Here is a 15287-nt window from a genome sequence, read left to right as displayed (position 1 = left end):
ATATTCCCTCTTCTCATATGGCATCACGTGGACTGGGTTCTAACCCAGGTTCCACCACTCACTGGCTGGTAGGCCTTGAGTTAAGATACTTCTGTCTCCAGCCTCAGTCTCCCCATTATCAAATGAGATAGCACCTGCCTTCCAAGGTTGCCAATAGGCCCAGCCCTTCCTCCTCAGCCGTCCCCAGCCCTGTCTGACCCTCAGAGCCAGAGGGAGTCGCCTATCAGTCCACTGACTTCCCTGTGCAGTCAGGACACCTGAGGCCAAAGAGGGGCAGAGCCTTCCTGAGCCCCTTGGTAGGCTGGTGTAAGTGGGTGGGCAGGAAAGAGTGGGACGAGCAGGTGAGGGACCCGGGTGGGCAGTGACTCCGTGGCCCCACCCTCCTGCAGCCTCGATGGGGTGCCCTTCCTCATGCACGACGCCACCCTGCGGCGCACCACCAACGTGGAGGAGGAGTTCCCGGAGCTCGCCCGCAGGCCCGCCTCCATGCTCAACTGGACCATCCTGCAGAAGCTCAACGCCGGCCAGTGGTTCCTGAAGGTCTGGCAGCACCTGTCCCAGTCCTAGGCATGGAAAGCATGGGCGGGACCCCACAGAGAGGACCGGGGGCCTCCTGCCGCTCAGGCGACCCTCACACGCCCAGCTTCCTTGACTCACAGCCAGGCTGGCTGGTGGCCTCCTTGGCTCATGCCACTGCGGCCCAGATATCGTGGCTGTCACTGCCTGTTCTGGTTCTGCCCCCCTACCAGAAAAAGTTGATGGTGATAGTAATAGTTAAAACTGTTAACACTGTAAAACTCTAGACAAAGTCGGTTCTCTGATCTGAAATGGTACTAAAGGAGAAACGTACTGGGGTCTGGGAAATGTTCCAAGCAAATAATTCTTTTGGTAAGCAGACTGGGATAGAGAGGTTAAGGTTGGGTTAATCTAGAGTCCCCATGGGGCCACAGCCTTCAGTTTGCCTGACTTGCACACACCAGCAGACACTGGCAGCTCAGACGTCTCCAAGTTCCATAGCCAGGAAGGCATGTGGAGGCCCCATAGGACTGGTGAGGCCACCATGTGTGTCCCTATTTCTGATAGACGGACCCGTTCTGGACAGCCAGCTCCCTGTCACCCTCCGACCACAGGGAGGCCCAAAACCAGTCCATCTGCCGACTAGTGGAGCTCTTGGAGCTGGCCAAGGGCAATGCCACGCTGCTGCTCAACCTGCGTGACCCGCCGGGGGAGCACCCCTACCGCAGCAGCTTCCTCAACATCACGCTGGAGGCCCTTCTGCACTCAGGCTTCCCCCAGCACCAGGTGAGGCCCTGAAGCGCATGGAGCCCCGCCCCTCGGGAGCCCCGCCCCGCCCCTGGCCGCAGGGAGACCAGGCCTGCCTGGAGTTTAGTTCCAGCTATAAACTCCTCTCCATACCTCAAGTTTCTACATTAGTAAAATGAGGGTAGCATGCCCCACACCTTCCTGACAGGGTTCACCCTAGGGACGAGAAGGAAACAAAGAGGTCCTTTAAAATATACAAAGGGCAGGAGCAGGGCCAGGTTCTTGGGAACACAGTACTCCCGTGAACTGCTGCCCACATCCTCGGGGTGTAATACTTGGGAATCAAAAGAATCTGATACCAACTATGGCAGCACAGCAGACGCTGGTGTCCATGTGCAGAGTAGTGGACGTTTGGGGGGTTATCGATCTTGTCCTGACTAGGGTCTGGAGGGAAAACTCCCTGAGGTGTCGCCGGAGCCGTTCCTAGCCTTGGCTGGGACCACATCCTCTGGAGATGGTCCAGAGGACCACCTTATTACCTGTAGGCTTTCACTGTGTGCCAGGTCCCGCCTCTTTTAACCCCTCCAGGTGCTTCAGAAGGGATAGACACCCTTCCCCATTTATAGAAGAGAAATCAGAGGCTGCATCTCTCCTGCCTGCAGGTCCTGTGGCTGCCCAACAGGCAGAGGCCCTTCGTGCAAAAGGTGGCTCCCGGCTTCCAGCAGGTGTCAGGCTCCAAGGAGGCGGCCGCCAGCTTGAGGAGAGGCCACATCCAGCGGCTGAACCTGCGCTACACTCAGGTGTCCCGCCAGGAGCTCAGGTGCCTACCCTACCCAGCCAGACTCACCCAGAGGACTGGACACGCGGGCTCCGGGCTCAGAGAGGAGAGGTGGAGAGCATCGGGCAGACCTGGGCTTGTGTGTGAGCTTGGCCCTCTGGGAGCAGAGGTTCCTTCCACCAGTTGTGAGCATGGTATGGGAGTGTGAAGGACCAAGCTTTACAGGCTTCCCACACAGGCCCAAGGGCTGACCGGCCTCTGTTGCTGCCCCACAGGGACTATGCGTCCTGGAACCTGAGTGTGAACCTGTACACGGTCAATGCCCCGTGGCTCTTCTCCCTGCTGTGGTGCGCAGGCGTCCCATCCGTCACCTCTGACAACTCCCACACCTTGTCCCAGGTGCCTTCCCCACTCTGGATCATGGTGAGTTGGAGGATTACTGGGGGTCTGATAGCTACCTGTGACTCCCAGGAGTGGGGAGCAGGCTCCACACCTGCGGCTCTCTGGTGACGTGTTAGGGGTGGAGGGAACACTTAGGGGGACATGAGGAAGATTCTTCTGACCTAAGGTCAGGAGATTCTGGGAGGTGGGAGGAACCTGGGCCTGAGCCAAATGGGAAAAACACCAAGAGCCCTAGAGAAATAAACAATGGGTTTTCTTTTGGTTTTGAGGATTATTACATTTTGTTTTAAAGGAAGGAAAGTAATTGAGAAGAGAGGGCAACATGAGGGCAAGAATAGGAGACACTGAAATCTGCTCAGAGAGTATAGCCAATGAAACCAGATTTCAATTGGTCGAGCAGCTGAAGACTGGCCTGAGTGCTAGTCTCGGCTCTGCCAACCAGGGGTCTTGGGGAGCCCTTGACCTCCATCCACTGCCCCCACTGCCACTTCCCTGAAGTCATGAAAGGCAGATGGAGGGTCTCATTATGGCTAAGACATTGCCAGTGTCAGTGAATCATCTAGGATTTGGGTGGTTATCTTTATCCACCCACCCATTGTCCTTGAAAATCTCCAAAGGCTCAGCTCGGAATGAGATGAAATAACTGACGTGGCGGCAGCAGCTACGAGCACACTAATTTCCAGGCCATAGGAGCTGACCAACAGCAGAAAGTGCATCTGGCCTGTCCCTGCCCCTCTTCCACAGCTCCCCTGAGATCACGGGGCTGTGGGGCCTGGCTCTGCAGGCTTTGCCTTCCTAGGCACCTCCCTGGCCCCCTGGAGGGGAAGCTCCCACACTCCACAGCCTACAATGACACGTACCCTCCCATCCACATGGTGCCACATCCACCCACACTCACCTGTGCACCCGCTCGTCACGTCACAGCCTCTCACTCAGCTGTTTGTCTTTCATATTTTGACTCTCGCGTTAAGCTCCCTTAAGCACATAAATCCTCTAGGGTTAGCACACACCACCGCCTCTACTCTGACTACTGCATGGCTCTCTTTTATCCTACACACCCACACACACAAACCCCAAGCCCCTCCAAGTCCTCCTCTGCCCCTGAGGGTGACATGTGGTCCTCCTGCCCATGGGCCCTTGGTCTGGACCAAGCATGACTGGAAGCTGGCCACGGGCCGTCTGTCCACAGCCCCCGGACGAGTACTGTCTCATGTGGGTCACCGCCGACCTGATCTCCTTCACCCTCATCATTGGCATCTTCGTACTCCAGAAGTGAGTAGGCCCCGACCGCCTTCCGTGGTCTTCCCTGCCCAAGACAGGCCAGTCCCCACCCCAGCCAGAGGGTGGGGTCCCATCCTCTTGAGCCCTTGGCCAGGAGACATCCTGACCAGACCACCCTGTTCAGGGGAGAAGGAGGCCTCCCAGTGGCCCCCAGCCCGTCCCCCTCAGCCACAGCCCAGTGGCTTCTGGAATGCTGTGTAAACTCCTTGGTGAGTTTCAGCTCCTCTCTGGGCTGGTCTCCCCACTCCCCCCGTGTCACCCAGGGCCTGGGTTCCCACAGTTCCCGTGCCAGCTCCCCCCCACCCTTCAGGACGACAGCTGGGGTGGTGGTTGCAGTGGGAGTGGGCTGGTCCCGGGGAGGGGGGTTTTACTCTTGACTGACGTTCTCTCTCTGCCCCATACCGCTCTGATCCGGCGCATGTCCCTCCTCTCTCCCCCTCCCCTCTCTCTGCTGCACTCTTGGCATCTCACAGCTATCACTTGATCAGGTAATTCTGGTGTGGTCCTCCTCCTCCTGTTCCTCTTTCTCCCTCTTCCTCACCACCCCCTTCTCCACTTCCGTCTGAAAGCCTGCCTCTCGCGGAGCCCTAGGCCCAGGTCCCCCTCCCAGGCCCTGGCCCTGCCTGAAGCCTCCTCCCTTTCCTCACTCCCCTCCTCTCCCCTGCAGCCCTCCCGCTCTCTCTCCATCTTCGTGTGTGTCCCCCTGCTCTCTCTTCCTCCCGCAGACATTTCCTTGCAGGCTGCTGACCTGGCATCTCTCAGCACCGAAGTGTCTCCCTCTGTGGAGGGGGTTCTGCCTGGGCAAAACCCCCCCGCACCTCCCGCCACAGCCTGGCACTTTGGGCGAGGCCTCCCCAACGCCCGGAGCACAGCCTACCAAGTTCTGTCTCTCCCTGCCCACCTGCTGCCCTCCCGTCTCCGTTCGCCTTTTCCACTGCTCACTCTGTTTACCTTCCTCTCTTATCTCTTTCACTTCCTGTCTCTTGACGCTGACCCTCCCCTTCTCCTCTATATGCACCATCTTCCCAGCTTTCCCCTGGGAGGAGACCCCAGTGGTTGAGCTTCCTGTCCTAGATGTACCTTGCTGCAGAGACCCGGGCCTGACACTTCCCTCCTGGGTTTAATGTTGATTTTCAAGATGAGAAGTCCCCCTTGGGCAGGTGCCTCCTAGGTCAGGCACCTTCACTGACCAGCTTCTAGGAAGAGGAGCCCTGGGCTCCCTGACGGTGGGGCTGAGCCCAGAGAAGGGCCGTTTACCTGGAATTTCCACCATCCTCTCCGTGGGCAGATGTCCTCCCGTGCTGGCTGGTGCTGTGCTGGGCCTGTGGCAAAGAGTCGGGTCTTCTGCCCGGAGCCCCAGGGTGCTCCGTGGGCATGCTGGGCCACTCGAGATACCGTCAGGGCGACATGATTGTCTTCCTGGGGGTCAGGCGAGGCCTGATGGAGGAGAGGACCCTGGGGGAGAAGATCATTTCCCTGTGGGCCTCATTTTTCCCTTCATTCACTCAACACTCCTTATAGCACCCACCACACAGCAGGCGTGGGGGTTGGTGCCAGGCACGCAGTGATAAATGAGACCCTGCTGCTGTTCTTGAGCGCGTGTAGGGCGGCCAGCCCGGCCAGAGCACAGACTGCCTTCCCCTCTGCCTCCTGCTTCCCCATGTCTGTCTGCTCTCTTCACCCACCTGTCTGCCTGTCCATCTGTCTGTCCATTTCTGCTGTGCTGATCCCATCTGGAAACAATTGATTTCTCGTGGAATCTGGGCTCCGTCCACCCACTCCAGCAGGGCTTAGGGCCCCAGGGGAGTTGGGTTTTGTTTCCAAGCTGATCCCCCGCTTCCCTGAGTGTGGGTGGGGGTCCAGTGAGTCCTTCTCTCTTAGATTGCAGGAAGAATCTCTGTTCGGAGGCCAGGGATTTGGGGCTAATTCAGAGGAACTGTAACAATCAAAACTGTGCTCTGGGCCGGACCAAAGAAACAGTTCTCCTGGCTCCACCTGGTCCCTGCACACCCCATGCAGCCCCACCTCAACCCATTCAATTAATTTTGCTCCCACCTTGCCCCAGCCGTTAGAGGGATAACACTCCAGCCTGCCCCTTCCTGTTAGGGGATATGCACCCCCACTCTTCCAGGGCTATAAGAATGGAGCAGCAGCAGGCCCCACCCCAAGTCACTCCAGTACCCTTGGCTTGATCCCCACGTGAAGACAAGATCCCCGCTGTCTCCCCTCTTCTCCTTCCTTTCCTTTACTTCCTCTCTGGGGGTCCTCACTGGCTTCACTCAGCCTGGTCCTAATGGTGGAGCTATAGGTGACATTAGCTGGGACTCCCCAGGATTGGTTTGTACCCCAGGGCAGGTCATCAGTCATGCCTGTTAAGCCTGCACCCCCAAATCTGTCCTATCCAAAGAGAGCCAGGTGTATAATTGGGGGCACCTGAGATATAACTAACCAACCCCTAAGCATCCTCCTGGGCAAGGGGAGCAGATGTAGGGTTCTGGAGGTAAGAGGGCTGGAGAGCCGTGGCTGAGAGTCAGTGGACTCTGATCAGGCCCCAGCTCTACCCTTCTCTGGGCTTCAGATTCCCCACAGATTCTATACAGTCAGACAAGATTCCTGCTGGTCTCTCGGGCCAGTTCCAGAGAGTCTGTGGAAGTGGGCATGATCCCTGCTCCAAGGAAGGGTGGGGAAGGACCTGATGCCCACGGGGCCGTCTCTGCAGGTGGCGCCTGGGTGGCATCCGGAGCTACAACCCCGAGCAGATCATGCTGAGTGCCGCAGTACGCCGGACCAGCCGAGACGTCAGCATCATGAAGGAGAAGCTCATCTTCTCAGGTGTGCAACTCCACAGACAGGTTGAGACAGGCTCTGGGCTCTGTTCTCTGCACCCTGCAGGTTCACACGGGTGTGTGTACACATATTTCACATGCAGCATGTACAGACAGGCACATGGCACAGACATATGTATACCCACCTGGCTTCATGTCACAATGACATGGAAGCACACACACACACACACACACACACACACACACACACACCCCTCCACCTGCAGCCATCAGCTCCAGGTCCTGTGGCTCAGTGTCAGCCCCAGGGGTGGTGGGCTAGGGTGACATGCTGGGGTTGGGGGAGGAGTCTGCTTTGAAGGTCCATCCTGCCATATGCCTGGTTCATACAGGAACCCCACAAATGTTGATTTCCCCCCCTGCTTGCTGCCTGTTGACATTCCCAGACTGAAGGAGGAAGCAGCTGTACAAACAAATACATGGAGAATTAGATATAACAGATGGGGATGCAAGGAGGAGAGGGGTTCAGCACTCCCTGGGACAGTGAGGAAGGTTTCAGGCCCACTTTGTGAGGAGTGATGTCATTGAAATGGAAAGGAATGATAGGAGGGGCCTGGCTGATGGGTTTGAGGTGAGGACTGCGCAAGCAGAGGGAAGGAAGGGCACTCCAGGCAGGAACAGCCTGTGTTCAGAGGCAGCAAGGAAGGCCTACTTGCTGGGCACCAAGAACTCCAGGTCACTCCGCACGGCTTGAAGGGAGTGCCTCTGGCTGGTTCACCCCAATGTGGCACTGGGGAGGCACTTGGGCCTGTGTGGTCAGGAGCTTGGGCTTTGTTCTGGAAGCAGAGGAGGGTCACAGATAGGTTTGCCTTTGTTACAGTAGGGCTGTAACAAAGTACCATGTGCTTGAAACAGAGATGGCTTAAAGGTGGCTTAAAAACAGAGATGTATCGTCTCACAGTTGGGAATGCTGAGTCCACGATCAAGGTGTCAACAGGGCTGTGAGGGAAAAATCTGGTCCTGGCCTCTCCCCTTGCCTCGCGAATGCATCTCTGTGTTTGAAGCTCTCCTTTGCAAGGACACTAGTCCGCTCTAACGATATCACCTTAACTAATTACATCTGCTGTGACCTTATTACCAAAGAGAGTCACATGCGGAGTGTAGGAATATAGGAATTTGAGGGGAACACAATTCAACCTCTTTTTGGGGGGTGGGCACACCACACAGCTTATGGGATCTTAGTTCCCTGACCAGGAATTGAACCCATGCCCCCCTGCAGTGGAAGCGTGGAGACCTAACCACTGGACTGCCAGGGAAGTCCCCACAATTCAATCCCTAACAAGTGTAGAGGGTGGTAGGTTAGAAAGGGAAGCTGAAAGCAAGGAAACCAATAATTCAGATGGGAATCGTGAGCATGGAAATGGGAGAGGAGAGATCTGGGAGGTATTTACAAGCCAGATGGCCCTGGATTCAAAGCCCAGCTTATGCCCCTCGCTGTGTGAACAAGAATTTGTTACCTAACCTACCTCAGCCTCAGACATCTCATCTGTAAAATGGGCGAGGTTTCCCTCACAGAGTACTTGTGAGGGTTAGTGCCATGCCAGAGGGGTGCTTGGTAAACGCTGCTTGAATGAACCTGGACCCAGAGTGGGTGGTTGTGGTTTTAGGGGGGGCTGGCTCCAACGACTGTGTGAACATCCACTCATTCAGTCACTCCTTCATTCACCCTTCTTTCAAGGCGTGGCAGGCACTGCTCCGGGTGCTAAGGATATGCAGATTCTTGCCTCTGGGGTGCTCGACTCCTCCTACCCTCACTCAAAACCCTCCTCCTGGGAGCCTTCCCTGAGCACCAGAGCTGGGTTGGAGGGCGTACCCTAGTATTCCACAGCTCTCTGGCAACACTGAGGAGCTCCTGGAAGGAGGAGCCAGAACAGGCGTCTGGGATCCTCAGGCTCCTGCGCTGTACCTGACTCAGAGAAACCAGAAAGGGTGGGTAGAATGAATGGAAGGCAGGCCAGCACTTAGGCCTGTCAGATCCTGCACCCCACCCCTCACCTTTCCTGCAGTGCCAAAGGCCATTCACTTAGCACCTTCTGGGTGCTGGCCCTGAGGAATCAACCACAGGTCTTACCCTCTGCCCATTCCTGGTTGAGAAGTCCTCTCTAGGGACCATCAGCCCCACCCAGGCACCTGGAGTCCCCTTGGGCAGGCTTCGCTGCCCTCAGCAGACCTTTTCTGAGGCTCTGCTGTGCGTCCAGCACTGCACCAGGCACTGGGAACACTGATGCCCAGGCCTTATCCGTGTCCTTGAAGTGCTCCAGCTGAAGGGGGTCACAGATGGTGATGGAGCAGGGGGACCAGCAGGGGGCAGGGTGAGGAGGCCCCCTCCCAGCCTGGGGGCAGTAACAGAAATGAGAAGAATTTAGCCAGATTTTAAGAAAAGGAGGTGATGTTGGGGGGTCATGCCCAGGAGACATGCCAATATATGCAAAGCCCCAGGGAGAGTAAACACGCGGGTGCCACGCTCAGGAGGGTGCAGGTAGTTTTCTGTGGCTTGAGGTTGGAGTTCCAGGGGAGAGGAGAATGAGGCGCAACCAGAATGTTTGCAGAGACTGAGAAGGGCCTTGAATGCCAGATTCACACACCAATACCACACCTGAAACCTGAGGCTGCATCAGCCTCCAAGTGCCTGCTCAGGAGTTGCTACAGGCCACGCCTCCCCACCGTATCTGCCAGCCCTCCTTATGTGCCCCCTCTCCTCCCTGCACTCACATCTTGCCTCCCTGTGGCCCAACAGAGATCAGCGATGGCATGGAGGTCTCCGATGAGCTCTCCGTATGTTCGGACAACAGTTACGACACGTATGCCGACAGCGCCACCGCCCCGGTGGCCCCTCGGGGGAGCGGCAGCCGTGCCAAGACCCTCACAGACCGGAGTGGGCGTTAGCCGAAGACCCGTCTGTCCAGCTGTACCTCGTGTGGAGACAGGAGAAGCCCACAGAGCTGGCAGAAGCATGCTCGGGGCGCTGACTCCACAGCCCCCTCATAGGCTCCGGTCCCTTGTCAGCCACGGCCTCTTTTGGAGGGGCTCCCCTCTAGCCTCTCAGATGCCCCTGCAGGCCTGGGGCTCCGTTTTCTGGGAAGTTTGGGGCCCGGGGCTTGGTCCACTCCCTGAGGCCCTCCTTGGCATCCTTACCTGGAAGCTTTGGGGGGGTCACTGGGCTGTGCCATGCCCGCTGCAGCAGCAGAGGATGTGGCGCCCGCGTGTGCTCACGTGTGTCTGTTCTCCTGTCCGTGCTGTGAGGAAACCGCCTTGTCGGTGATTCTCCTGCCTCAAGGGGCTGGGCTGGGCCTCTGCCCCAGCACCTCCGCTCTTCCGTCAGTCTCAAAGCACAAGGAAGCTCGGCCCAGGAGGAATGCCTGCTCCAGTGGTGGGGACACTTGTCCTCCCCACCCAGCCTCCCACTGATGCTGGTCATGTCCCCCAGGAGCCGCTGGAGATGGCAAGAGCAGGCTCAGGGCTGCTGGATCCACACCCAGGAGATCCACAGACTGACATGACCTCAGGTTCCCACGTCAGTGGCCAAGAGCCAGGGGCCACCTGGGAAAAGTGTTCAGGCATGGTTGATGGTGGGTGTATGACCAAGGAGGCCTGCAGTGGAGGGAGCCTGAGGGGCCTTGGGCAGGATGATTAAAGCTGCCATCTTGACACGTCTCAGCTCTGAATTATCGGTGGGAGGGTGGGGACAGAGCCTGCAGGGTTTGGGATTCAGGTCCCATGACTGAGGAAGAGCCATTCTCAGGAGTGAATGGGAGAGAGGCAGAGTGGTGGGCCCCTTCCCCGCCTCACGTGGCACTAGGGCTTCCTTAAGAGTCCTGGGTTCGGGGGGGCCAGTGTCCCCATCCTGTGGTGGGGGAGACAGTCTTGGAGAGGCAAAGTGACCATCCCTGGCCACATAGCTTAGTACAGCAGAGCTAGGACCCCACCCTGGCTGTGGACCTTCCGTAACCAGCTGGGAACGGTAAGGCAGACTTGGCAGGCTCCTGGGCCCACTGTAGGACTGGCCAGTGGGACTAGCAGTCACATGAAGGGTTTCTGAGCTCCTGGCCTATGGAGGAACAGGCCCTTAGTCAGGAGATGCCTCTCCACGATGGCAGAGGTTTGGCTTTGACTGAAGAGGCCCACTCCCATTCCTGGCACGGGGGGCACCTGGGCTGAAAGCCAAAATACAGCCCCTGGGATCACAGATGTCCTTGTCTTTCAGTCCTTGGACCCCTGCTCCCTGCCCACCCTGGGAAGATGTCTGTAACTCGCATATTTGTCCTAAGAGTCTGCATGGTCTTGGGTGTGTCCTAAGGGGGAACGGGGAGGCTGAACCCCAGTTCCAGCCTGCATTAAATAAACATGGTGCTTCGTGGGAACCAAGGGGTATGTCTCTTCTCCAAATGGGGGCCTGCTGAATAAAATTCTTGGGGTCTGGAGGCTTCATTCAGAAAAAGAAAAGAAAAATCCCTCCCAATGCTGGAAACCAGACTGGGCCCCCACACTAACCTCTAGGACCGTCCCTCTGGAAACTCTTGGGGGACTCTCCCTCCTTTCCCCTTTTCAAACATCTGCCAAGTGCTCCCTTCCTGGGGCAGAGGTCAGCTCCAGCTTTCCCTGGGCATGAGGAAGTGTGAGTGAAACCTGGACTGTCTGGGTCAGCAGTGGGGCACACTGCCCTACCCAAACACCCCAGTAACCTCCTCTCCAGTGTCTGGCAGGCCTGCCCAGGAAAGTGGAATCAGTCTTTCATGCCAGCCCCTCCCTGTCCAGTCAGTGCCCCTAGGTCCACTGGGCAGCATGTTCCAGGCTCCTGGCCACACTTGGGCAACTTGAGTTAACCTAGAGCCTTCAGGAGCAGGGAGAAGGGCCTGGGAGTGCTGAGTGGAACAACCAGTCAGCAGCCCACTCTCACCGGGGCCCTACACTGGACCCCTGCACCCCCCAACACAGAGGCAGTATGGCTGCCTCCCCTCACCCCAAACAACGGGAAGATGGAGGCCATCCCCCCTCTAGGCAGATGGCTGGGCCCCTCTCCACCCTCAGCTGAGCCTGTGCTCAACCCTGGCTCCTGTCCCTTGACCTGGGGGGTTACTGGGAAGCCCACCTTCCCAGTGCCCTCTTCGTAACCTCCCCTGTCTGTGGAGGACAGCCTGACTGCCCTTCACAGGGAAACAGGAGACAGGGCCCCTCCCTCCAGCCATCTCCACAGACCCACTCCTCTCTTGCTACCTTGGACCTTACTGGGTGAGGCCTGTCCAGGCTGAGCCTACCCGCCCCCTCCAGCGCCCTCTCTGGACCCTCTGTCCCCAGTATAATGGTGCCCGAATCACTCACATCCTTTAACATAGAGCCACATGTACAATCCTTTCTTAGGTGGAAGCAGGATACACCATTCCCTGGAGCAGAGTCCCTGGAACAGACTCCCCCAGGCCTCAGGACACATGCTTAGCCATTGACCCCTCCCATTACAATTCCTTCCACCAACTCAGCCAGCCTGAGCGTTGCTGGGGCGGGTTCCAACAGGATCCCAGTTTCACCCACTCCACTCCACATGGCACATGGCTTTCACAAACCCCTCTTGATTTCACAGCACCCTGGTAAGACGAAGCCAGAACCACAACTAGACTACCAATCCTGCTGAAATGAAGAACCAAGGCTAAGGGTTGGGCAGTTATCCGCCTGGAGCTGCACGCAGAATCCTGGCAGAGCCAGGGCCAGGTCCCAGGTGTCCTGCCCCATCCAGGTTCTTGTCCAGGCAACCTCCCCAGAGTCTGCTGCCCTCTTCCATGAAGGCAAACCCCCCTTGCCTGCCCCAAAGACACCAGGCCCAATGGCCCTGCATAGAGGCAGCAAATGATCAGACACCATCCCAGGGCGCCACCTCTCTCTGGCTCCAGGACTCCAGGCCAGCCCAGAGCTGCCTTGTTCTCTCCCCCACACCCACCACGCCTGCCTGACTGTACTCCAAGGGTGGGTACACTGTTGAGTGAAAGCCATCTCAGTTCATACCGTACCACAGAGCCAGGGACCATATGCTGTCCACATACACAGTCCACGAGACACAGCCCCCTGTTGTATGCAGACAGACCCCTGTCACAGAGATGAACAATCACACAGAGATGCAGACAAAGACAGGGACATGCAATGCCTGTAACCAGATACACAAAGTCCCAGAATGACATGTCTGCTGTAAAGCAGGAACACAGACACTGCACAGTCACAGAGGCAGGAGGAAAACCTAGACCTCTAAGCTGCACAGGTACATTCTTAGTCACATCTGCCCCAATGCCACACGGTCACCACATCCCCATGCACTCCCACACGCACATACACGTACCCTGTAACACCTGCACGTACACACACACCCTCACATCCACGTATCACTCAAGGGCACAACCAGCGCCAGATCACCCCCAATCTGGGCACATGGATCCCAGAGTTGCAGAGTCAATCCTACACCTACTCCCAGCTCCTCCCTTCTCCCCCTCCCAGGGCTGGTCCAAGAGCAGAACAAAAGCCCAGTGTCCCCTCCTCCCCTTCCCCCTTAACTCTCCCCTCCCCCCACTCCCCCCCCCCCCCCCCCCCCACCGACCAGCGTCCATCCCCTTTGTCCTCCTGCAGCTGAGCCTGAGCGGGAGTCCAGGCAGAGTGGCAGGGACATTGCACCCAGGCTGCCAGGGGTGCAGGCGCAGGACAAACAGGAGTGGTCAGTGCAGGAGCAGCAGCCGCAGAGTGCCCAGGAGAGGTCATGGCCAGGTAAGTGCCAGGTACAGCTGGGGACTTAGGCGGCAGCGCTGCCCTGGCTGTGTGGTGTCTACAAGTCTGAGTGTGTGTGTGTACGTGTGGGTGTGTGTGAAAAAGAGGGTGACATGTCAACTTCTAGGGGCTGGGTACCTCAGTCTGTGTCAGGACCCTCAGTTTGAGGTACCTAGACTCTTAGCTGGGATGAGAGAAAACTGAATCAAGCCCTGCCCAGGGAACCCTACCTTTCATGTTCCAGTGGGGTGTTCTTCAGCCCCCAGACGGGAAATACCTAGGGCGGAAACTCGGTCTGATGTGTCAGTGTGTTCTAAGTGCCAGTGCCGTAAACAGTAGGAGAATGAATGAAAAAACACTGCTGCATTTCCCCCAAGGGGACTCCCTCCCTCTCCCCTTGTGCCAGGACGTCTCTGCAGAGAGAAGTCCTTCCTGACGCTGATGAGATCTGCCTTCTTGGATCTCAGCTCAGAGTGTGGCTGCCTTCTCAACCAGTGGAGAACAGAATGAGGGCAGCGTGCTCCCATGACCCCGCCCCCCCCAGCTCCTGCCAGTGTCCCGGGCTGCTCCTGAGACATGCCCCCACTTTGGCAAGTGTGGCTGAGCCACGGGGCATGCAGAGTGCGTTCAGGGCTCAGCCCCTCTACTTGGGCAAAGTAGTTAACTTGCTGGGACCCTGCCCACCATGGAGCTCATTTCCTTTGATGTTAAGACAGGGGATCCACTAGCAAGGATGGCCCAGGCATAAACAGTGAAAGCCAGACTGACTACTAAGCAAGATCTGACTCCCAGGGCAAAGCAGGCTCAGAGGAGGCATGGCAGCTGGGATCAGGAGAATGGAGGGAAGGGCAAGGTGCAGAGAGCAGACATCTGCTCCCCTAGAGTAAGTGGCCACATAAAGGAGTGAGCCCCCTGTCCCCGGAGGTATGGAAGCAGAGGCTGCATGTTCATAATGGCCAATTCATAAGCAATTCGTTACAGCCCTTCAGGCTACAGAATGCTTTCACAGACACCCCTCCTTTGACCCTCACAGCAACCTCTGAAGGGCAGGTTCTATCTATGTGACTGCTTCCTCATGACAAACTTAAAAAAGAAAAGGAAGAGTCTAAAGAAACTTCAGGTTTTTGAGGATCAAATGAAATTTGTACATAAAAGCAACTAACATATGTGATGTGCTCCCTTCCTCCCGGGTAAAAGTATGTAAGGAAACATTTGTTCAGTTGGTACTATAAACCTAGCACTTCTCATACATTCCATTTAACAGTCACCAGGTCACAACCACTGCACAAGGGAGGCATTTATGACCCTGTTTCACACGAGGAAACTAAAGGGGAGGTGTTGCACAGGTCACACAGCGAGCGAGTCAGTGGCAGAGGCAGGATCGGCACCTGGATTAGTCCTTAGAGCCAGTGTTCCCACCACCCGCCACGGGGCTTCCTAGAGAACAGAGAACTTACCAGAAAGAGGGTCAACTTCCCTCCCAGGCTGGGCTCTTAACCTCATGCGTTCTTTCCCTCTGGGTCTTTGCACAGGCTGTTCCCTCAGCTGGAGACTTCCTCCCTCCCACTCCTTTTCCTTCACCTGGCTAATTCTATCTCTTCTTCTGTCTCTTCTCAAGGATGCCTTCCCTGACTCCCCTCCAACTGGGTGAAGTGCCCCTTCTTAGCTCCCCTAATGCTCTGTATTTCCTCAGGGGATCCCACCTCAATGGAAGCTCCAGGAGGGCAGGGACAATCTTGTTCACTGCCTTTCACAGAAAAGAGCTCTCAATAAACACCAGCTCAATATATTCACTCGACCTTGAGCAGGCACTAACTGAGCACCTACTATGGGCCAGATCCTGTACTCTTGGGGAGGGGCAGATATTAACTAGTATAATCAGTGTGTGGTTAATGGGGAGCACCTACAGAGATCCCTAGGCGAGCAGATGGGATGAGGAGAGGGGGTTAGCGCCTACTTCCCCCAAACATACTGGATCT

At 56.9% G+C, this 15287-nt stretch overlaps 1 protein-coding gene across 1 annotated transcript in view; it reads left to right on the top strand.

Annotated features, from left to right (window-relative positions):
- The window catches only part of GDPD5 (glycerophosphodiester phosphodiesterase domain containing 5), an 87842-nt gene extending 76974 nt beyond the window's left edge, over positions 1-10868 (top strand). Inside the window, exons 11-18 of the mRNA XM_052652521.1 lie at positions 390-540; positions 1084-1302; positions 1926-2083; positions 2317-2464; positions 3633-3715; positions 4198-4212; positions 6444-6556; positions 9305-10868. Of these exons, the coding sequence (XP_052508481.1) occupies positions 390-540; positions 1084-1302; positions 1926-2083; positions 2317-2464; positions 3633-3715; positions 4198-4212; positions 6444-6556; positions 9305-9453 (1036 nt within the window). The 3' untranslated portion in view covers positions 9454-10868. The remainder of the gene's footprint in view (positions 1-389; positions 541-1083; positions 1303-1925; positions 2084-2316; positions 2465-3632; positions 3716-4197; positions 4213-6443; positions 6557-9304) is intronic.
- The last annotated feature ends 4419 nt before the right edge of the window (positions 10869-15287 follow it).

This window comes from Budorcas taxicolor, chromosome 15, assembly GCF_023091745.1.
Source record: "Budorcas taxicolor isolate Tak-1 chromosome 15, Takin1.1, whole genome shotgun sequence".
Classification (NCBI taxonomy): domain Eukaryota; kingdom Metazoa; phylum Chordata; class Mammalia; order Artiodactyla; family Bovidae; genus Budorcas; species Budorcas taxicolor.
Note: the sequence above shows the minus strand (reverse complement) of the source record. Positions and strands in the feature narration are given on the sequence as shown.